Genomic DNA, 23,489 nt, shown 5'->3' with positions numbered 1-23,489 from the left:
CCACAAATTAGGCTCAAGTCACAGCATGAGGATCCAAAGCTGAACTTCTGTCCAGGTTTCAAGCCTTTCTCTGATTAAACCAGCATGAAAAAATCTAAATTCTCCGTGAGACAAAATTAAGACTAGCCCTGGAGAAGAAAAGGAATTGCAGGTGTAGCAAAGATGAGCAGAAGGAAATCTAGAAGACCTGTGTAAATATGCCTGTATTACTTGAGAAGTTGCACAGGCAAATAGCAAAGCAGTCTCCCCAGTGGAGTTTCACTTTCAGAAAGCTTGGACAAGAAGAGATCATGTGCAAGTACTCATACGGTACAATTTACATTGCTGGGGGAGGGGTTGAGAATTGTTTCCTTGTTCAGATCTGTTCTTTAGGCATTAATAAACAGCAACATCAAAACCCTTCATTAGTTGCCGAAGTGAAACACAGCTCTGAAACGTAATAGAGTTTTGATCATAACCTCCTGAAGTACAAACAGACTTGTAGTGCCATACCTTGCACAGCAAGAAGCTGCTCATCTGTGGTCCAACGTGCATTAAATTTCTGAACAACCTAGAGGTCAAAAAAATTTGGTAACTACCATTAACATAAACAACAGCTTTCACTTGTACCCAAGTTCATAAAAAAAAATCACAAAACCATGAGTAATTAACTGTTAGTCAAGCTATCATTCAGTTTAGTAGCAAGATGTTTTCAAAAAGAACTGCACGTGGCACCCATTCAGTTAACTGTCACACACGCGGTGCCCGTAACTTGCTGGGCAATACAGAAAGAGAGGGAATGGTCTGAGCAGATAACCAAGAGACACAAACTCTTCAGAAGCACCTACTTGTCTTTATCACAGACACCTTCTGTAATCTTGGTCAAATTATTTCCAGCACGAGGTGCCAGAGTTGGAAGTACAACAACAAAAGCACCGAGTGCCAAGAGAAGGACAGGCCGCTAACATCTCTCCTACATTTCTCAGTATCTAGAACCACCACCTCTCACAGGGGCATATGGACACAACTCTGAAAAACATGGTTTATCTGGGATGCCAGTGCTTCTGCTAGAAACCATTTTCACATGTTAAGCCTTTTTTTTTTTTTTTTTTAAACTTTCTTCTTGCCTCCCATCCCCGTTATGCAGCAACAGTGAACATGGTAATAGTCTTGATTCATACTGACAACTAACACAGCACCAGCCCTAGTCTACTGGGAAGATCAATAGCTCTGGTATGTGAATACAGATTAGCTTTTATCTCCACAACAAACAAGGTTCAGAAAACGATCCTACCTCTGGAAGTCTGTATTGTTCTATCCCACCTTCAAGTTTTTCTTTGAGGGCGCTGTTTGTCTGTTTAATATTCTGAATCTGAAAAGAAAGTGTCATCCCTTTAACAAGGATAGAGTCCTTTGACAAACCTTCCAGCAGCCCTAGTGGAAATCGTACAAGTTTAGCATCTCACTTCTCCTCAGCACTTTTCTTTTTCAAAAAATTTTATTGTATTGGAATAAAGCAATGTAGGAGCAACGGGCACATTGGGATACCCCCTTTACTTTATTCTATCCTATCCGCAACTTATTTGGAGGAAGAACTGCTCCAACTTCCAGGTCTGTATAAAGCCCAGTATAAAACGAAAGCCCTGTTCACAGCAAGTAATGAATCAAAGACTGCTAGAGAGCTCTGCTTCTCCCAGAGTGCCAAGAAGGCTTCAGGCCAAAATACCAATTCTATTAAGTTTAATAAAGAGCTTGAGCCAGTTCTCTGCTTTAAAAAATACTGAAAACGTTCTCATCTAGGAAACAGAGTCATGTAGCAAACCTGTCTTTACTAATAGATATTTGAAAAACATTTGTCTGTAACATTTATCCATAACCATTTAAAAGGGAGACCTATCAGACAAACAAAAGGTACATGAAGTTTGCAAGATGCCTTTATAGGAAAGAAGAAAAAAGTGCCTGGCTGTTCCACAAGCACCATAGGAAAAGGCGAAGGAAATTGCAGATTGAAATCAGAAACTCCTGAATCCAGTGATACCTGAAGGAAATTCATAGTTAAAACACAAGGAACTCTGAACTGCAAGAAACTGAGAGCCAACAAAACTTCCTTCAGGTCAGTGCTGTGGATTTTCCTTCCCTTGCTTCACTTTAGGTACAAAGTATGCTGCCCACAAAACTAAAGCATAAAAGAAGAAAGCGCAGAGCTGCATTAATTTATAGCACAGGCTAGCAGCTTGTCAATTAAGCCACATAATGATGTGCATCATCACCATCTAGCTACAAGTTCCTGGGAATTTTGCAGACGTGACAGACACTGCCACCAAAAAGAACAGTTATTCTTGCACTCTCTCATCCATACCTGTCGCTTGATTGAGACTAATTCCATATCCAGTTGTCTGAGTACAGTGGTAGCAGCTGTCGCATTGGCAGAAACAGCCTCCACGTCTTCTTGAGAGAGGAACATTCCTTTGGGAGGTTTCCTCTTTGCTCTGTTCTTGGCCTGTGTACTGTGCTTCTCCTTCTTCACCTGAGGAACGGTTTCAGCGGGTGGCACCTGAGAAATAGCAGCCATTTTACAAAACACAATGCAACATTTTAAGTGACCAAAGAAACATTAAGGCAAGCTGTGGATGCTGTTTTCAAGAGCCCTGAAGTGATCACAAAATCTGATTCTAGATTCCTCAGCCATTTTCAAACCAGGATTTATGCCCTCAGATTAGGTAGGTGTTTTAGTTGTTCATTTTCGGTCATCCTCAAAGCTTGGAGAATGAAAAGGAATAGCTTGCAGTCTGAAATAATTGTTTGTGCTTTAAGCAGCATGTCATACACACACTTTTATACAAATCTGTCCTTTCTCCTAGGCAGCTTTCAACATTTCCAGGACATACTTCTTGCCTCCTTCGCCCATTCTCATTTTGGGAACTGAATTTTCAGTCAGTTAAATATCCTCATTATTTGCAAACACTCCAAAACCTCCCTTCCTGCTTTCAACATCAGGTCTCAACAAATCAGTTTAACTGAACACCAGAAGAAAAAGTGGAGTCTGGAGACAGAAGAACACAGCTAGAAGAGTTTGCAGAGATTTGTTTTTCTGCACGTCAGACAAAAAGGGATAAACCAAACTTATTCAAAGGCTAAGGATGAAGAGCAAGGTGACTACAAAGCAACTCTTCGATCATTATACGGCGTCTTGGAAGCTAAGTTTTCCTGCACAGCACTGATATATAACTGTTCCATTAAACTGATGCAGTTTGACCACAAAATTTGAAACACTTTTGAAAAAGGGAATATTTCGCACACCACTAATTTTTATGCCTTCTGTCTAAAGCAAAGAATTAGGCACACACCGCTAACAGGTATGTTAGCTAAGACGCTATACCACAGGTCCTTTCAAGAGCACATTTGATTCTCTAATACCAAAACCACCTCTTCCAGAAGTTACTTTCAATAAGCAACACATACCCAAGATTTATTATCCCATGGCTGGAATATTGCCCAGAACACAGAACAGAAGAAGTGGTTGGAGAGAGAAAGGAGGGAGGGGAGGCCGCACTCAAGTCCTCTACTTGATCACTGCCAGCTTTAAAACATTGGCTTCACTTCGCACTATTGTTCCCCTCCTAATTTGCAGCTACATGCAGTTTCTGCCCAGTCTGCGGCATTTGCTCATTAGCAAGCATTAAAACCCACATGAAGTTGCACAAAGCTCCACGTAAGCACTTGGCTCTGCCTCCCAGAGCCTGGAGAAGCCCAGTGCAGCTGCTAGCAGATAACAGCTTGCACCCTCTCCATAGGCTCAATGGCCAGAGCCGCACTGGAGCAGTAAAGCGGACAATTGGTTCTTCTCAACTTTTTTCTTGCCTCTTCCAGCACAAAGAACTCCATGAGACACAACGCCGAAGGCAAGCCCAGGAGTAAGAAATAACTATTGTTTTTTGCAGGACAGATAACAGATTTCTTTTTTTTTGCAGTGGAGAATGGGGAGCAGGAGAAACCGGGCTGGCTGAGCCACAAACAAGTGAGGTAAGCTCTGCACTCTGCTTCAGAAGCAAGCACTTTGATGACTGAGCCAGGTAAATTATTCAGCACGGTTAGATGTTTCAGATCTATTCATATTTCATCTGCATACAGAATTCCACAGGATCATGCAGTAATGCCTCGCAACAAGTTCAAGCTGCAGGGTGACCAACAGGCAGTACCTGCAGTGGAAATATCCGAGAAGCCTCAAACGTTAAGTAAAAATGGAAGCAAGTTTCAAATGATTGTTTTACACAGTTCAGAGAATGTGAAGCTCTTCTGCGCTGCGGACAAGAATCCAGACCTCCAGCAGAATGGTTTTTGACAGCTCCAAATGCTTCTAAGCCCCAGTGATATTGCACAGGCTGTGAAAATTCAAAAACCTACCCTATCTTGGAAACTTGCTTTCCTGGCCACACATTCCTGTAGAATTAAATCAACTCATGAAAAACAGAACCGAAATGCAAGGATTTAGTAGCACTCCTCTATTTATTCAGATAGTGCTGCTGCCATCCAGAACACATCAGTGATACAATCCTGCTTAATATAAACAAGGTTTCCTGAGATTTCATGGTTTAAAAACAAAGACCAAGCTCAATCCATGTAAGAGCATGGGCTGAAACGAGAGGCGTTTCCAGGAACTGCCTCAGGAAGAGAGATGTTAAGCAGCTCTTATGGAGTCAGTATCTGAGGAAACCTCAACAGTCGCACTAGCACTGAAAGTGCTAAGAAAAGGGAAGACTCCCCCTCCAATGATCCCCAAAAGAGGAAACACAGATGAGAGATTTCAGATACTCTGAGAAATCCCAGTATTACTCGACAACTCATAAAGTAACTGACACATCTTAGAGCTGGAAAAACCATCTCTGCGGGGTTGGGACAGGGAGGTTCTTTACGGTAAAAGTCCTGGGCTAGCGGTGCATCGCTGACCAAGTGGTTGAAACAACCACAACCGTCAGGAACAGACCCCCTTCCTGGATACCTGCTCTCCTGAGGCATTTTCAATCAGCCCCAGGCTCAAGTACTGCGAAATCAAATTAGCTCTGAGCAGGCTAAGCAGGTTGTCAGGTTCATTTTGCCCAGCAGAACAATCACTGTCCAGAGGAGCCCCCAGAAGGCCGCCTGCTGTTGCATCCACAGCGTGGCTGCACGCGCTTGGCCGAGTTCAGGTGACCTTTCGGACGGGTGAGAGCACACCGTGCCCTGTGCTAGTACAAAAGGGAGGGCAGTCACCTCCTGTGCAAGACTTTCTGCAAAAAAAAAAGATGTATTGATGGTAGCTCTCTGCCATCTGCTCGCTTTCGGCCTTAAAATAGAGGCAGCTAAGCTGGGGAAGAACTACTGTTCCCTCTGTGTACCGAGTTCACAGCACACCAGCACGGGAGGGAAAGAAGCAGTAATAAAAGGGACTGAAAGGTCTCTTTACGGATGCAAGCTTTCAGAAAACTTAGGAAGAAATCCTAACTTGATTTGTTTTTATTAAAAAAAATGGGAAATTAGATGATAGTATTGATTATTCACAAGATATACGAGGCAGCTGCAGCATGCAGCTGCAGCTTAGCCAAGCGAGAATCCTTCACGTTTGGGTGTCGCTGAGGCTTTCAGGAACTCAGCTTCTTGTGAGAGTGCATGTGAGTGGCTTGACATGCACCCTGCTCCTAGGAAGTCACTGGAGATGCTGGCTTCTTCAGTGAAAGTTAACAGCTAGGCTTTTCTGGGAAGTCTACAGAGAGCACTCTGGCATGGGTGGAGAACAGACCAGAATACTTTGATTTTTCAGTTATTTCCCTTCAAAATAATTTATTAGAGGAATTAATCTCACTGACAGCAACTGACAAAAAAAATGCTCTAGGCCCTTGCTTTTGCCTGTTGTGCAATCAGTTTTAAATAATTCTGGTGTTTTTTCCTATATATAGCCTTTTAAAAAAATTAAAAATAAAATCAGATGATGATGACTCTCATCCCTGGGAGAAAGCAGGCTGTGAGAAATCAGGAGAGGGAGCTACCTCAAGGAGAGAAGCCCTTAGGGTAAACATCTTCCTGTACCGCGCACATATACAACCCATACTACTGCTGAATTGCAAGATTCTTGTTTAGTAACAGATAATCAGACAAGTTTCACACGTGAAAATAAAAGTATACACTTTCCAGTTAGGCATCACAGGTGGTTTAATGGTTTTCAGAAGTGTCTATTTGCGTGGCTCTACTTCCATCCAGAACTGGATGCCAATTTAAAATGAAGTACTTGCACCTCACTTCAAATATTATGCTTTAAGTAGGTAAAATATTCTGCACATGACAGGCTAAGGCCCCTCTGACAGATAAAAACTGGCCACACAAGATGACTCCCTTACCATGCACCACTGTAGTTGCAATCCTGGTGTCACTGAAATCCTCAGAACTACTGCTGAGGCCTTCAGCAGATCAAGAATCGACCTTAAAGTCTATGCTGCAGATAAACACACTCCTGCCAGTCTACCCAAAACAGGTCAAAGGACTTACTTCCCTTCCACCAGGCCATCCAAGGAGGAACATAAGTGCTTCTACTCCATCTCAGCACACAGTTAGCTTGACTTCAACCATCACTGAGGTGGTTCAAGCTAATGCAGCCAACCCTGAGTCAAAGGCTCTAAATGTTCACATAGTACACCAGCATGTGATGGTAAAGTCTAGAATTTTTCCAGCTCCATCCTTATTTGTCTATACTTGTCTTTATCTAAGAAGAATTCTGAAGACAATTCTTTTCTTGTATGACAGCCATACAAAGCACAAATAAAGAAAATTAGATACTGTCAGCTTCTACATCAAGTAGTAAGTAAACACTTTCATTTGTACAGTAGTAAGAAAAGAATTATACCTCCTTTTTGCTCTCCTTATTTTGTTCAACTTCAATATCAATAGGGTTATTTCCATTTGCTTCCTCCATTTCATCCTCACTGGAAGACAAAAGCAAACAGCACTGTATTACTTTGCGAGGCTCTGTTTCTCTATAAATAGCATACTAAAAATGCATGGATGCAACAGCAAGTCCAACAGCTTTCCTTTCTCTTTTTCCACCAGGGTGTTTTTCTTGGGGGGTCTGTAGTGTTATTTATTTTCCCTACTTACTTGTTTTTAAGTCAAGTAATTTTTAATTATAAGCATACTAGAGACCATCTCTTTAAAGAAAGACATCAGTAGTGTATTTAGACAGTGGAAGTCTGCTTAGATGAAGGCAAGACACATGAAATTGATTACATAAGTTATCTTTCAAAGAACATTGAACACTGAGCATTACAACTTTAGACAAATGCAGACAAAGAATTACAGCAAGTAGCTCTAACACAGATTTCATACAATTCTAACATTTAGCAAAAAAGATATGCACAAGATGAACTCCCTCAAGAACAAGCATAAAAATGTTTTTTCTCAGTCACAATCTGACATTTCATTCTCCCCTGTAAAAGAAAAAGAGGCATCAGTTACAGAATAATAACAGGTATAAAATTGGGGCCATATTGAAAGTGACCTTGGCACACCTGGCCAGTTTGGCTTCATTGGAATTTTAATCAGACATTAAATCGAATATATTTTCAGCATTTAGAATTTTTGTACTGTACACAACTGAAGTTAATTGCACCATTTGGGATGATGCCCAGAAACTGGAGAAAAAAGCTGATCTAATCAAAGCCTTTTTCGAATTACTATATAAGAAAACTAAACCTATTCTGTCATGTCAAACTTCACAGCCTGGATGAGGAACTTCAGCTGGAACAGGTACGTCACAGCAACACAGCGCGAGGCAGGGCAGAGGAACCCAGGCAGGAGCCGTGCTCAGCGCCTGGATGCTGGGAGCAGCCTGAACTTGTCCCCAGGGGAGCAGGGGACAGCAGGCTCGGTGGGCGCAGCAGGTAAGGTGGGTGCTAATTTCAGACTTAGCTCACGGCTGTCTCCACGCTGCTGCGCAGATGTCACCTAAGGAACAAACTGCTGGGTGACTCGAGCTGGTGTCTACCACCACAAGGGCAGTCACTCGCACAAGCTGTTCCCGCTCTCCCAAGCCACCAGCTGACCCACGAGGTTTTTAGTTTGTAAGGTATTTAGTTTGTACAATCATGATTGCAAGGAATAAAGCTCTCAAGCACCTCCCTGAGAGCTGCATACACATGGCTCCTTGCATACAGCTCAGAAGGGCTACTGAAAACCTGGTCCCAAATGCACTGGGAGCTATTTCTGTGACAACCTGAGAGGTTAGGGAATTTCCCTGCCTAGCTGCAGAAGAAATACCGCAGTACTTGAGTGAGATACCTCCGGCTGCCTCTTCTCTTAAGGCAGCTCTGCTGGAGATGGGGTTGTATTCTCACCTGGGTTCAACTGTCAGCCTTTCCACAAAAGCCAAACCCCCACAGGCTTTGCTTCACTTGCAGTTCACTCATATTCCAGCAAGTTCTCTAGACATGAGCTAGATCAAAACCCTCTCACTCATTTTTGCAGTTTTGGACATAGATCACGACTAACTGAAGAACACTTGAAATTTTGCCAGCACCCAGTGGCACAGCACATCATCAAAACTCAGGCATCCTAACTTCACCCAGCTTTATTTCCACACTCCACGTGGCTGAGCTGAAAAATCCTTTGGGAGTATAGAGGTTTGACTATTTTACATAGGGGAGGGGAAGAAGGGGAGACTAACATCAAGCTGAAGGCCTGGTGCTGAGCTTGCTGTAAATGTAAACCAAATTATGCATTTCCAGTCCAGCTGCCTTCTTCAAAGGCTGCAAAATTACAGCACGTGGCAGCCCATACAGTTCTTTCGCAGTCACCTCTTGATCAGAGGTGCTGCTTCATCCAATAAACAGATATGTTACCAGAGAGGTACATTTCCAAACTGCAGTACTGTCATATATGAGCACAGGAAAAAAAAAAAAAGAGAGATAGTATTAAAAAGATCCTTGACTACACAGTACTAGACAAACACACACTCCTTATAAGAGATTTTCTCTTATAAGTTACTAGGAAAAAGAAAAAAAAAAAAACAAGCAGGATGGGAAAGAAAAAAAAAATCAAGACAACCTTTGCAGAGAAGAACAGAATGAGAAAGCCAGGTCAGAGGAAGCCAACCAACTACTGAACGAGTCGGCTGGTAGTATTCTCCCTGGCCCTGCCTGTTAAACAAGTATTGTTGATCTAGTGAGAAGATGGGAGAGGTTGAGTGAGTCATTGGTGTAATACGTCTCAGCTCTCGCAATATGCATCTCTTCCCCCTTCCCAAACAGGGCTCATCATACAGCGCTGGAGCCAGCACATGGCTCTCTGGGAAGCGCTACAGCAGCGACTCCTTTGAGGGAAAAGCTTTTGCAGAACATTGCCCAGTGTGGTTAGGAGTCTTCCAAAGCCACGCATACACCTCACGATTAGGCAAGCTGGGTTGCAAAGATGTAAACTGCATTTTACGGCAGGTTGAGAAGGCACCCACATCAAGCAGATGCCCTTGCTGCTGTTCAGAGGGATGGCTTTTCTCCCATGCACCCAAGGCCACAGCATTTCTGAGGCCCTGGAGCTGAGCTCCAGAATTAGGCAAAGTCACCGAGTGGCAGCTCTAACTGCGCAGGTATTTCTAGCAGTACACACGGCCACTGGCTGACCCACCTTCTTCAAGGGCACACATCCAGGGGGGTCCAACTTGCAGGCAAAGCTGCACAAGCAGGAGTCAGGCTCATCTGCAGAAGCTGGTGACCTCCTGACCACCACCACTACCTGGATCTTAACTCAACCAGCTTCTTGGGACACCGCTCAGCTCTGACACCGTCAGAGGCGTCACCCTAAGCTCCCATCTTCCCAGTCTAACTTCATTTTTCTCAGGAAACAGAGCTTGGCCCGAAAGCCTTACACTGGTAAGAGTTTTCCACGTGAAAGGCAGTGGAAAGGGGGTGTGGGTGCACATGCATAGGCTGAGAGGTGCTGCACTGGAGCCTGTGCCCCAACAGGTGCGTGTTCTCGTTCTACTGAGCATTGCATAGAGGAAATAAAGGCAAATTTCTACCTCCTTTATGACTTCCTTTTATTGTGCTGCTCATCAGCTTTTCTGGCTCTGCTGGCAACAGCGCCAAACAGCTTGTAAACACCAGTTTTAATTTCATTTTCTCCACCCTCAAGCAGTATCAGAGAAAAAAGTACCTAGAGTGCTGGGATGGTGACCACTCCACTACAGGGCAATCAGGAATTGCCCAGTGTTGGAGAAGGAAGCACAGTTAATTGCTGTCAGATTCCTTTTGGCTTTGAGCAAAGCAAAACATGCACAGCAGGGAAGAAGGAGTGGGGAAAGAAGGAGTGGTACCAGGAAACATCTGGGGGGAAACTCCTACACCTAGTTTCTTACCAACTAACAGCAATGTCTGAGGTAGTCTAAGGAAATCAGTGTGCAACAATACACAGCCTTTCTGCTTGCAAACCTACCTTTCCTCACGTTCCCTTTTTTGTTTACGAGCATGACGGTCCATCACGCTAGTTTTAGTCCTTGTCTTCTTCCAGGAGTAGTAAAATTTCACCAGGCTGGCTATTGATTTGTCAGGAAGCTGTAAATTAAACATGTATCCTTTTATATGCTTATATGTAAAGTAACCCCAGGAGTTCACCCACAATTGGTTTGGTTTTTGTCAAGGAACATCTGATTCTCTACTTTGGATTCTCTGAAAATTTCAAGCGAGGCAGTTCTGTAGCCTTTCAAAAAAAGAAAGAAAGGAAGAAAGAAAAGAAATCTGCAGGGGACTGTTTCAGGTTAATGCCTACCATTTGGGACATTAAAATCTATAAAGAGCATCTCAGCAAGCCTCCACTGACCAGCCAGGTAGCTGGTTCCCTTCAGAAAAGAAGAACATAGCAAGAACAAATCCAAAATGGATCCTTGAAAGTGAGCAAACAGTTTTAAAAGCCAACACAAGCATGTGTAAGCAAATGTAGGAATTGCTGAATTGCAGGCTACATCCCAAACATATCTTTGATGTCAGGTTAAAAAGGCCTATTCACACCATTCACATGATGAAATCTATTCAGAGATCTCAACAAAAGATGCTTTCAAAAGGTGAAACATCATTGTCTGGTTAACTGAGGATATCGGAAAACCACAAGTCAGATTTTTTTTTGTCCTCTTACACTAACTACGATGCCCTGTAGCTATGAGAATAAAGTCTGCCTCAGGAAAGAGTAAAGCTACATTAAGCCTAGTTCTCTGCTTCTGAGGTATTCAGTATGCATATTCTTACACAGGACTTCCACAAGGTGAAAGACCAGCCTTTCGCTGAATGAAACAGGTTTTAGATAAAAGTCTGATTCAGCTTGGAGGGCAGGATGGCTGGGGAGGGAAACAAAACTGAGCATCAGCCAGACCTCTCTTACTCAGGTACTAGAGCTGAAGTCTTCACTTGCAATTAGCTGGTTCTCAGACTGCAGATTGACTTCAGGTCCTAACAACGGATCCCACCAGAACTACCACGCTGGTCCACAACCGCACACAGGCGTAACTCCACCTGCTCTGGCAGAACATGGACTGTGCCTCCTCAGTGAGCTACGCTGGTGTTGGGCTGCCAGCAGCCATGCAGCAGGCTGGTACGTTGGGATTACAGAGTTCCACAGAACAAACTCAGGGACAAGGCTGTTTGTGACAAACATCAGCTTGGCTATAAGCACACGCTGCGAGTGCCAAAACATCAGAATCAGCTCCGGTAAATAACGCAACTCACTTTTCATCCTCTGACTTCAGTGACTTTCCCTCTGTTCCAAGCCGCAACGGTGCTAATGGGCCAACAGATATAAACTAACAGCTAACACGCTCCCCGGTTCCTGTCCCCTGCTAAACACAAAGCTTCGTGCCATTTAATTCCTTTCATGCAGGGTGGTTTTTCTGGGAGCAACAGTAAAAAAAAAAAAAAAAATCATTACCCAGGAACAGTGTATGAGCTTGGCTTCCCTGTATTGGAATGCACTTCACTCAGGGACAGAGTCATGTTGCTGCACATAAACTGAAGGGCGATTTTTTATTTTTATTTATTTATTTATTTATTGCTTTGGTGGTTAACCAAGCAGCAGGAAGGCCTTCACATTCCTCTTTCTTTTTTTCCCTCACCAGGATACTCCCTCCCTCCATGTAAGAAGAGAGGAATAAAGAAGAAAACTGCTTCACTCTTCAGGAGTCCCCAGCTCTCCAGACTGTCTGTATCAGCGGCCACAGTATGTGGACACCCTTGTCACCTGAACCAAGGCAGCTGGAGCCCACAGGACTGCAAGAACAAATGAACATCAGTGAAGGTACACTCAAGGAGGACATGAGGAGAGCAAGCCTCTTCCTGCCACCTTTTTGGAAAGGGACCTTGCATCTTTCCTTCATGCTTGTGAGGCAGGTTGCCTTTCCCTTTTAAGCAGGATCAGGGACACAGACCTTCAGGCGTGCTTTAAAGAGGCTGAACAAACTACAACTGCATAGGCCTGCTTCAGAAAGTCACAACCATGGTTGAAGGAGAGAGAAGAACAAAGTCTGGTTCCCACCCTGGTGACAAACTAGTCAAAGAAAGACTCAAGACTTAATTAATAAACAACATCTACATCCCATCCTCTCCATATTTCAAAAAGGCTCTCTCATTACCTTTTGCTTGAAGTCAGCTTTTTAACATCCTGCTCCCTTATCCCACACATACCCCAGCGATTCCCTTTCAGGCAGAAGTCTACCCTTGAAGTTTTCAATCTTAGTTTTAAAAATATCGCTAGCAATTGAAAGCAAAGGACTGAATACTTGAAATGATATATAAACCTCCACCACAGCATCCACTGACAGTCCCAAATCACATTAAACAAAGACTTCATACTCAAATAAAATGAATTCCTAAAAAGCAGGCTGCAAGAAAGGAAATCAACTTTGCACAGAGATAATCTTTACTCAGCGTGTGGGTGGGCACGTGTGTACAGACCATGCCTGAACTCCAACTGAGACAAACACTACCATGGCACACAGGGGACTGAAAACCATAATTTCCAGCCGATAAAAATTGCACAGTCAAAGTTTATCCTGAGCTGGTAAAGCACTTCAAGAAAACACTTCTGCAGAGACTCCAGAAGCAATGTTGTTTTTATCTAGTCACAGTATTATTTTTCCTCCAACATCCCCTTTGGCCCGTTTTCTCTCAAAAGCATTAGACAGCAGTTCAGCACGATCAGCACAGGAGATCATCCAACTGCCTGTTCTGCTTTTTCACTCCTCTGACACCACTTACCATCTGCTGGATCCTGTGAAAGGTTTTCCCATGGAAACTGAAGGCCTGTTCAAACAAGACCTTGTCTTCCACTGTCCACTCATCTGGGAATGGAGTAAAGTTTGGCAGATCTGCCAGAGACTTCTCGATGTTGTGCTTGTGCCAAAACAGCATCCCGAGAGCCTAGAAACAACAAGGACACCACAGAGACAACTGTAATCACGAGCTGTATTATTATATGCGTGCAAAGGGAGAGCTACAGCATTTTCCTCAGGCAACACGCTGACCATAATTTTTAATTCCCTGCTCCATCAGACACTTCTGTGTGCCAGAAACCTGGAGTTTGACCCCACACCCTGCCAGGTTTTGAGGAACTACTGAAATTCACACAAACCATGGAGGTAGCAAAGTAAGAAGGGAGTACCAACAGAGAAAGGGGAGAAGAAAATCAAAGAGGTGACTCCTACTTTACTAATCGTGATATGCACAGGACAGGTAAGAGAACACTACCTACAAACCAGACTGGACTTTAGCACTGACAAGAAGTTTCCTGACCTCCCATCGTTTCCCGTGCAGTCAGGAGGACGGTTTAGTTGGCTGGGGTTCCCTTTGGGTGTTTAGGGGCTTTTTTTGAGGGGGAGGGCAAGAAAAGGCGAGAGGGCGGGGGAAGAACCAGGAGAAGGAAGGGGCAAAGGGTGCGCGCAGCTTTGACTAGCTGCCGAGACGTCCCCGGCCAAAAGGAGGAACAAACCTCACTCGTTTTAGGGGCTGCTCATTTGTTCCCCTCAACTACATCTCGTTTCGCTGTGGCAGTCTCCGGTTTCCAGTTCCACAGGCGAAGTGCGTGCGCTGCGCTTCAGCACCTGCAAACGGTCCTCCTCCCGCCTGTCCCCAGACACTCACTCAAAGCCACCCCTCTCCCGAGGGTGATGTTTTATGACACATCACTACATCTGGCGTGCCGGTGACCACCGCGAGTCATTTTAGGAAGGCCTGACTCTGCAGAGCTAGAAACCAGCCTTTCACAAGAGCTGCAAAGTGAAAACAACACCTAACATGCTGAGTAAAACACCAGAGGAACCCGCTCAGCATATGCAAACTCAGTTTGGGTTTCGCAGCCTCGGTTACCCTCGTCTAGTAGTTTCATCCTGTCCACTCAGAGCTACAAAATCCCTCTGAGTTTGGGGTTTCCCCACAGTGCTTCGCTATGCAAAAAAGCAGTTCCCCTTTGTGTTCTTGCTTCACTTAGATCTGCACGGGGCAGGACTACGGGCATTAGCCTTATCCAAGATCTTGCCCTGACCCTGCTGGCCTTTCAGTGGCGCCTAAGCACCCTCTCTCTCCCGGTTCAAAAGTCCCTTTGCCAAGACGCAGAACAAGAAAGGCTTGGGCACGGCCCAGGCACCAGAGGTGGCCCAGAAGCCACACACCCAGTTATCTCCGTCCACTCTGGAAAGCGTGAAGCCAAAGAAACTATTCTGCAGTCGTGAAGGACCAAGCTTTCTCTCCTGTCATCCCTTCCAGCTTCAGGTATATGCTATACCAAACGTCCCTGTGAGAAAGCAAGGGGAAGACACGGAAGGAGCCATTTTGGTGCTAAACACCGCTATGGCAGGGCCAAGGGGATAGCTGCTTCCACAAAGCGAAGGGTCAAAAAAATAAAAAGCTCTTCCTTATTGCTGTAAAAAAGGAATAGATTCAATTAAAAACAACAACAACAAAAAACACCTAAGATGATGGCTTATTATAAACAGATGACACCTGTAAAGCACTGAGAAGTTCTTATACACTCCTTCACCCCGTCCTGCCCAAGGAGAGCTCTCTGCCCTCGTACACATGAGCACGCAGCTTTGCCAGCGTTATTCGTCCCAGGACATCTGACCCAGTCTGGCAGGAGAGCACAGCACACGGCCAACCCGCTGCAGTGCTCCCAAAAGCCCATAACCTCTACACCTCAGCGCGACTGCCTGCTGCAGTTTGCCAACACCAGCCCAAGCGGGCTTGCCCTGCCAGAGCCTGCCCTTTGCCTGCCTCGAGCTGGCGAGACTGAGGGGACTCCCTTGGGCACAGCCCCGAGCCCTCCGGCAGCCGCCTGCCAGCAGCAGAGCCAGCAGCGTGGCGCCTGGCCACTAGCAAGCAGGGAGAAGGGACAGTGACATGGGAGCCGTGCTGGCGCGGACACGGCCAGCTGGAGGGCCGGTGCGTGGCCCAGCCGGCCTGCCAGACAGCTCGCCGCTCGTCCTCACTGCCACGGCAGGCGGGCCCGGGTGGCACAACAGCAATCCCTGTTACGGCTGTTAGCCAGGCAACCTGACCGACTGTCTGGGAGCGCACGTGTGGGCAAGGCCTACATCAGCCAGCAGAGCCAAATCCTGAAGTGGCCAAATCCTGAAGCTCGTCCTGACTGGCTTCCAGGGGAGCCGTATGGGCTCTTCCAAAGCTACCCAGCCAACAGTGACACTCCCGGTACCTGCTGAAGAGAAAGCGTCCCTTGGTAACACAAGCCATGGTACACGGCAGATCCTTTCCAGTTATTTCCTAGAACTGCCTAAGCTTGGTTGTCTAGGAAATCCCAAAGGACCTGGGACACATGTTCATCTCCAGAGCATTACATGAGAGCGCTGGAGAAGAAGTGGAAAAGTTTTTAGAAGGAGGGACATTTTTAGCTACCGTGCCCTGGTTTGGAGAGTCCCAAAACTTCTACTTCTGTACCCAGAGGAGGAGTGGGCAGGGGGAAGGCAGATGGGGAGGAGGTGCTATGAGGAAAGGGTGGGAGGTATCTATTTCCAACATTAAAATGAATGCAAGGCTGTTAGCCAAATAAAGTTTGGCTGTTAGCCAAATAAAGTTTTCCAAACTACAAGAATTCGGTTTGTCTAAAAATCACAAGCTTCATTTTCATCATTCTTCTGGATCAGTCTACACTCTCCAAATATTTCTCCACTGAAACGACGAAACTGGCTTTTATTATCCTGAGCTTTTATTACTCTTTTAGCAAACATTAGCCACAATTTCCAGTACTTGGATATACCTATCTCAGTTGAAGTGAACCATCCAGGATTTCACTTGGATTTAAGTATGCAGCCTTTCAGTGCTTTTTTGTTCTTTTTATTGGCGTTTTCTGCTCTTAGAAACTACAAATATTAACTCTGATCATCCTGAGTTTTCAGAAACTTTTGCTGGCTATTTCGATTTTAATGTTCACATCCCACAAGAAGTCTTTTTGAGGATGAATGTCAACCACTGAAAGCCTGACTCAAAGACAGCAGAATCATTTAAATAAACCCCCTGCCTGACCAAATCACAGACTTCTATGGTAATAGGCAAAAGCCTATGAACAAATTCATAAATTTTCAAGTTTTCTTAGAATCCCTTTGTAGAGATTACAGTATGTAATTTGCCAATACAGTAAGTCATGAGATTCCCCGCCTTACCTTTCCGGGCAAGTATTAGTGCATAAGGAAACTCTAGAGAGAGTTCAGAAAAATTTCCCCAGTCACTACTCATCTCCCTAGGCAAGTGTTGAAATCAATGTTAGTTAATACAGTGAAGATTAGTACACAATCCTAGACCAAGTGGAGTAAAGGAGAGGTCTGCCCCTTGAAACAGGATTTCAGTCCCTAAGCTAAAGGCAGTGGTGAAGCTGGTTAAGTTGTCTACTGGTACTGCACAGGCACCTGAAGAGCTCATTTACGAATGCCAAAATCATCTGCAACACAGTTTTAAGGTGTGTAGCCCTGGATATTGGTTTGTCTCGAAAGAACGTGATGGTTCAATAGCTCGTTAATAATCCAAGAGATCCATGAAGCAGCTGTGGAGCAGTCAACTGGAAACTGCAACACAAGCAGGCAGCAGTCCAAACACACGTCATTGGTCTTTTTAATGTTGTTTAGGGGTTCCGAAAGCGTTCAACAGGTGGTCACCTTAGGACACATAATACTTGTGGTCAAACTCTTCTAGAAACTATGACGTTGTTTTTTTTTTCTTCTTTTGACTCTATGTAAAATTCAAGGTGAACTCTGTAATCCCAGAGCATGGGTCACCATTAGGAACAGCCAGTTTGGGGAGAAGTAAACAGAAGAAAACAGACAGTTAAAAAAAAAAAAAAGTTAAGGGAAGAAGAACTTGCAGACAGTCACTTTAAGCCAAGTTTTAATACCTGCTGAAAACAACTTTTTAAATAAAGTAAGCACTCAAAGGATTGTTACCTGCTCCATATTGTATCCATGCTTCTCTTTAGCAATGGCAATGTATTCGTCCACTGAAAAACAAAGAGAAGGCATAAGGGCATTTCATACAATTATCTCATCTCTTCTTCCCTTCCCAGTCTAAAACACAGTCCTGCAGCTCTGACTTCAGCCATGGTCTTTGTATCCTCCACACAGAACTCACATAAAGAGCTGCTGTTGCCAACCATTCAAGAAAGGAAGGAAACAAAAGAAAAACAGCCAAACTACTACATATTGTCCTTAACAAGCTTAAATGATGCATGATATCCAAGCCAGTTTCAGTACTTCTGAAACACAACATATAATATTTCAAAACAGGTATTTTTGAGTTAAAAGCACAAGCATTTCTCCTATGATCTGCTCCCATTTACTCTCTGAAAGTTTCTAATATCTTCTTCTAATATCAAGTTACCAATCTTGTTCTCTAGAACTGCAGAGATATGAGTCTCAACTCTTTTTTTTTCTTTCCTTTTAACCCCCCCACCCCAAAGCAGCTGTTTTCTTAAGAACCCAACACCCCAAACACGATCCATACCCTTCCAATACTGCCAGAATCCTAGCATTACACAATCACTGCGGATATCTTGGCAAATTTTTCAGTCCCTATGCCTCAGCAATTCTCATCTTGGACCAAACCCGACCTCTACATACCAGGCCCCTGCAAGTTTTTTAACCTTTATAACATGAAGATGCCCTGTGGATTTGTATTTTGTATAGACAAAACTAAATCCCAAATGTTTCTTCCCGTATGAGTGACTGAGCTCACATTACATCCAACTGCAACTGTATCTAAGTCAGTGCTGATCTTCCAAAACCCGCGTCCTTGCACTTGGTCATCATTAGATACACCATAATGATAATACCCTTGAAAAACAAGCTAAAAGTGAGACTCCCACTTCACTTGACGGAGCAGAGGATGCTGGAAGCATTGGTTGTCTGCAGGATTTCTGATGCGCAAAGCACCTGGAAGGCTTCGAATAAATACACATGGCCACAGTTCTCACTGGTGTACAAATACTGAACTTCAAGACAAGTCACTTAGCAATAGGCTCAAAAGTCATTCCCCCCTCTTTCTCTGCACACACTTGCGGAGGAATGCAACCAAATTCCTGCGCTGAGCATCCAACAATGACGTGGAGAGCACGCACAGCAACTAAGGAAGGAAACAAACGGTTCTGTGAGCACTGCAGCTGAGGAAGCCACATTTCCCACGGGTTGTGCCTCATGATTAACTTCAGCTCTCACACGTGCTGCTCCCATGCCTTTTGCTCTATGAGAACCCGCAGTGACTCGCTGGTGTCTAACAACATGGCTTTTTTTAAAGTCTCCTCTTCATGCCAGGACACTCCTCGGTTCTGACTTCAACTGCGCAAACTGAACAGTGAGCTCAGAAGTTATTGGGCAAAACAAGAGAGAACAGATCAGAAAAGGCACAGCAGGAGAGCACCAGCCTCTTGATTTCAGCTTGTCACCATTAGAAACAAATGAAACCTAGGTAAAGTAGACACCCCGTCTTACTAGGCAACATGGCATTTGGTATCAATGCCCATCCTTCATTTGGCAAGATGCATTAACTCATTTTCACACAATTTTTTTTTTGCAACACCTTTATTTTGTTAAGTGCCATGGAGAGCCTGTGAGAACATTAACACGGCCGCATGTCGTGGCAGGAGAAGAGCGTGTACTGGAAGCGGGCGCAGCCGCACGTCGGCGAGGACACCCCATGGAGTTCTTGCTCTCCAAGCTCCCACTTGCTCTCCCCACCCACCTGCACACAACGGGCACTCCCAAAGGCTGACGAGCCTGTTTGTTGGACCACGTTCAGGATGGGTTCGCTAAGTTTTATTAGCCCTCGGAGGAAAGGTGTAGCACAGCCCCTCGTTTGCAGCCCTGCAGGAAAGATGCATCTGTCTCTCCAAGTCAGCAAATTGTTTCTAAGGACCGTGCTGGACTGGGGTAAAAACCCTCCCTTCTTGCTACCAGCCTTTTCTCGCGTTATGCGAACATAGCAGAAGAGTCGCACAGACGGTGGAGGTGGCAGGAGGGCGATAGAGGCTTCGTAGGCTGAAATTGCTGCATTGCTGAATTGAACATCCTGATGGTTTCAGCAAGGCAGGAACCTCTGAAACCAGCCTTGCCACAGGAAAACAAAAAAGGTCACAGAACCACAGCTCAAGGAGATAACAGAATCCAGGAGGACCACGTGGGGACAGCAAAGGGAACTGCCTCTTCTTCACACACCATCCCTTCCCTCCTCACACTGAACGAGGAAGGGAAGAAATGAGGAAGGGAAGATCAGTAGGATGTAGGCAGATGTGCAACTTCTGATGCTCCCAGACTTTGTAAGCATACCAAAAGCAGAGGCTGCCAGGAAATCCTAAGTATGGCATTTCCCAGTACTTCAGCTAAGTGCTCTTGGCTTCCTTAGGCCAGGTATTCCACATGCAGTGTGATAAATTTTGTCTAAGGGGGAGGTGAAGGAAGGGAGAAGGGAAAGGAGTTGTATTCTCTGAAGTCCAATGCTGAATTAAGCCCTTGAATGCTAAGTACTGCTGCATTAACTCACTCACTTCACTGTAGAAAAATCTACGGTTCCTGATTTGACTTCAGCATCTTATCCTTTAATATATACAGAGAAGGGATGAGGTCATTCTGCTCTCCAGCATATTACATTTCTTATGCCAAATATCGTAGGCAATGAAAGCATACTTCTTCCCTCCCTTGCTCCCCACCCCTAAAAATCATTACAGCCTTTTCTCTCCTAATCCTAAGATCCTAAGAACATTAGCAAGGATCCCCCACAGCAGCGGGATTTTTCTTGAATTAAGTCAGAACACCACGAAACCAAATAGTCTACTATCAGCAATCGGCACCATGAAAGGAGACAGGATGCCCTTCCTGGCATGGTGGGGATGTAACACCTCCGCGTTGTACCTCGCTGCTGCAGCAGAGGAGGAGAAAAAGAGAGACAATAAGGCAGTAAACCAACCACGAGCAAAGGAAAGCTCTTTCTATCCCCTAGAAGTGTTTGCAGAAGAAAGGACAAGGAGTCCATGCTGTACTCTTGTACACAGGCAGGGAACAAGCCGACCTGGCCCACTGTGCCTGTCGTTTCTTGGCGCACTGTGGCTCACTCGCTTTGGTGCTTGCACCATCTGAGAGGTCTGACAGTTTCCCCAGCACTCCCTTCTTTACCATCCCCCTCCACACGAACTGAGCAAGAAGGAGCAGGGCACCAGCTGAGTCACAGGATCCCTTTTGCCTCCCATACCAGCACAGCCTGGAATTGCCACAAGCTTAATGCTTCACATGCCACACCAGATAAATAAGCGCTCCCTTCCATCTCTGCCTTCCCCTCGCACTTCCAGCGAGCCCAGGGCAGCGGGCACGTGAAATTCTGCTCCGCTGCATTTCAGCGGCGTTCAGTCACGCTCGGCGTGTAACCCAGCAATCTGTTCAGACGTCGGAGTTCGGAGCCAGAGGAGCCCGGGGCAGAGCCCTGCTTACACCAACAGGACGGTTTGCCAGCCCAGCCCCGAGCTGCTTTCCAGAAGAGCGAGGACAGCAAAGCAGCCCCGGCGTAAGCTGGGCCACCGCACGTCCCTCTACCAGCACAACTTCAGCTGAACGGGGGAGCTGAGGACATCCCACCCAGCACAGTGCTGGAAAGATTTCTGCGCAGACCAGGCCAGAACAACACTTGAGCAGAGACAGTCGTGTGACACAGGAGATGCTCTGCTCCTGTGGAGGCTCTTGTTGCTACTAGAAACCAGATGCGAGAGGAGGGACAGAAGAGAAGCACAAACTGGTTCGTTTCTTTACACCAGTTTGGCTACATCGCTTCTCTTGCATACCTTTTAGCTGTGTGGGGAAGAGCAGGACCCCCCTGCACGCCCCCTGCCCAGGGTGGAGTGAGCACTAACCCAAACAGCTCCTTCCTACAGGCAGTCGTGTGCAGGAAGGCAGGAGGAGGATAAAAGGTGGGGACACGAAGGGAACAGAGCTACACATAGGTACTCACCAGCAAAGAGGAGCACAGGGTGCTCAGATGCTTTCAAAAAAGCACCCTTTAACGCAGGGAGGGAGATCTACAAAAAGATGACCGAAGGACCCCGAGTGTAGCATTAACACAGAGAAGGGAGATGTAGGGGAACGAGAAAGGGAGCAGAGGAAAGTACTTCTCCTCCGCCATCTAGAAAGAGGAGTTTCTGACCAAAATGGTGCCATCAGCCCCCTGAATGCTGTGGTCTTGTTTCCAGCCGTCTCTCTCTCTCGCAGCCTTTTCTTCTGCTAGCTGCCTTTCCGCAAGAATTCCTCACTAGAGGCAAAGGGAAGGGGACCCTCTTGGCTGACACGAGCAAACAACTGCATTGCTGATTTTCAGTCCCGCATCCTCGAGCAGTGAATTCAGAGATGTAAAACAGGAGCATTAATTTGGGGATGGGGGGTGGGAGAGCTCCGAGAAGAGAAACGCCCGAAAGCGATGCCTCCCCTCACCACCATTCGATCAGATGAAACGCTCTCTCCAAGTGGGTCTTTTGGGAGAGTTCCCCCCACACCCCAGCCCCAGTTTGCTTCTTACAGACCCCACAGGTATCACGTTGTGCTTGGTGGACTCAGCGACCCCGAGGAGGGTTTGCAGCAGAGGCAGGAGCGCTAAAGCCTACGGAACGCGCCGGGAATGCAGAGGTAGAGCTGCTGCTGCAACCTCAGTTCACCCCTATTACTGGGGTACTGCAGGAGCTCTGAACACTTTGCATATTACGTGATGCAATACCCTGACAGAACAGGGTGAAATAAGGACAAAAGCAGCAGCCTTCGCAGCCTCAGTAATGTGCTTCACAGGGTTCGATCAATGCTGGAACCTGTGAGGAATTTCGGATGTGGCTCTCCATCTCCCCCTCCTCTCCCTTCTCCCTTCGGAACAGAAGAAGTCGAGACCCAGAACAAATCAATGTTACATAAAGAAAATAAAGAGCAGGGATTAGACATATACATGTGAAATCCTTCCAATTTTCAAAACACTGTTATGACAGTACACAAACAACTCGCCACAGTTTCTACCTCGGTGTAGAAATAAATGAGCAGCTGCATTGCCGTCTGGCCGCGTCGGTGGAACAATCCTGCCACCTCGTGGCCCCGGCACAGGAGAGGAAGCCACGAGAAGTGCCAAGCTCAAACAAAGCGCCTCGCTCAAGTGAGCGGCAACAGGAGGCGGTGGGGAACGGGCAGAGACCGAAGCGAGGTGGGCCTGACCACTTTTTCTGGGTGGAATCACGTATAAAAGCAAACAAAACCCGTCTACTTAAAAGGCTGTCACGCCTTGGAAAAACTGTTTCCTCTCCTTGGCAAGAGGCAGCGTGCCACAGGCAGGAGAGGGATGGAGAGCCAGGGCACAGCCATGTTTTACAGCCCTCGCTGCACTCACCTGGGCAGGTACGGGGCCTCCTTGCAGACTGATTCTAGGAAGAGAGAGCACTAGAGCGACACAAAGGCTACTTCAACACTTCGTGAGTTAAAGGCATGTGAAGATTTGGGCCTTAACTCCACTGTATCTACAGCAGGTGAGGCAAAAGTCTGGATGCAACTTCAAGGCAAAGAAAAACTGACCTCAGCTGGGGAAGTTACCATGATCAGGAGCAAGACAAAATACCCTGCAGCAGGGGCAGGGTACCTCGAGCCAAGCGACCACACAGGAGGTCTCAGCTCCCACCCACCTACTTCCCCGTAGCTCAGACTCCACTTGACCATCACCTCGTCTCCTTTGGCAGCAGGGCCAGGGTAAGCATCCCTCACCCCCAGGCACCCTGAGGAAGGCCAGGTCTGAACGGCAGGGCTTGTCCTCCTAATTTCAGCGAGCCTTTAGACTGGCCCAGCCAAAAGCGGAGCTTGCTCCTTACCCCGGCACAGCACGAGGGCAGGGCTGAGCAGGCAGGCAGGAACAGGCTTGGCTGGATGGAAACCAGCGCCGATGAGGAAAGTCGCTCCCAGCCACACCTGGAGCCAGGGAGCTGCAGCCTCAGGTAGCAGAACGAAGGGATGA

General features: G+C 46.0%; 1 protein-coding gene across 1 annotated transcript in view; it reads right to left on the bottom strand.

Moving 5' to 3' along the window:
• The window catches only part of RCOR1 (REST corepressor 1), an 84,303-nt gene that overhangs the window by 7,011 nt on the left and 53,803 nt on the right, over nt 1-23,489 (bottom strand). The window contains exons 4-10 of the mRNA XM_083840191.1: nt 17,426-17,478; nt 13,239-13,400; nt 10,432-10,550; nt 6,854-6,932; nt 2,339-2,533; nt 1,274-1,351; nt 493-550 (exon numbers count right to left, since the gene is read on the bottom strand). Coding sequence (XP_083696317.1) covers nt 493-550; nt 1,274-1,351; nt 2,339-2,533; nt 6,854-6,932; nt 10,432-10,550; nt 13,239-13,400; nt 17,426-17,478 — 744 coding nt within the window. The remainder of the gene's footprint in view (nt 1-492; nt 551-1,273; nt 1,352-2,338; nt 2,534-6,853; nt 6,933-10,431; nt 10,551-13,238; nt 13,401-17,425; nt 17,479-23,489) is intronic.

Source organism: Anser anser, assembly GCF_964211835.1.
Source record: "Anser anser genome assembly, chromosome: 5".
Classification (NCBI taxonomy): domain Eukaryota; kingdom Metazoa; phylum Chordata; class Aves; order Anseriformes; family Anatidae; genus Anser; species Anser anser.
Note: the sequence above shows the minus strand (reverse complement) of the source record. Positions and strands in the feature narration are given on the sequence as shown.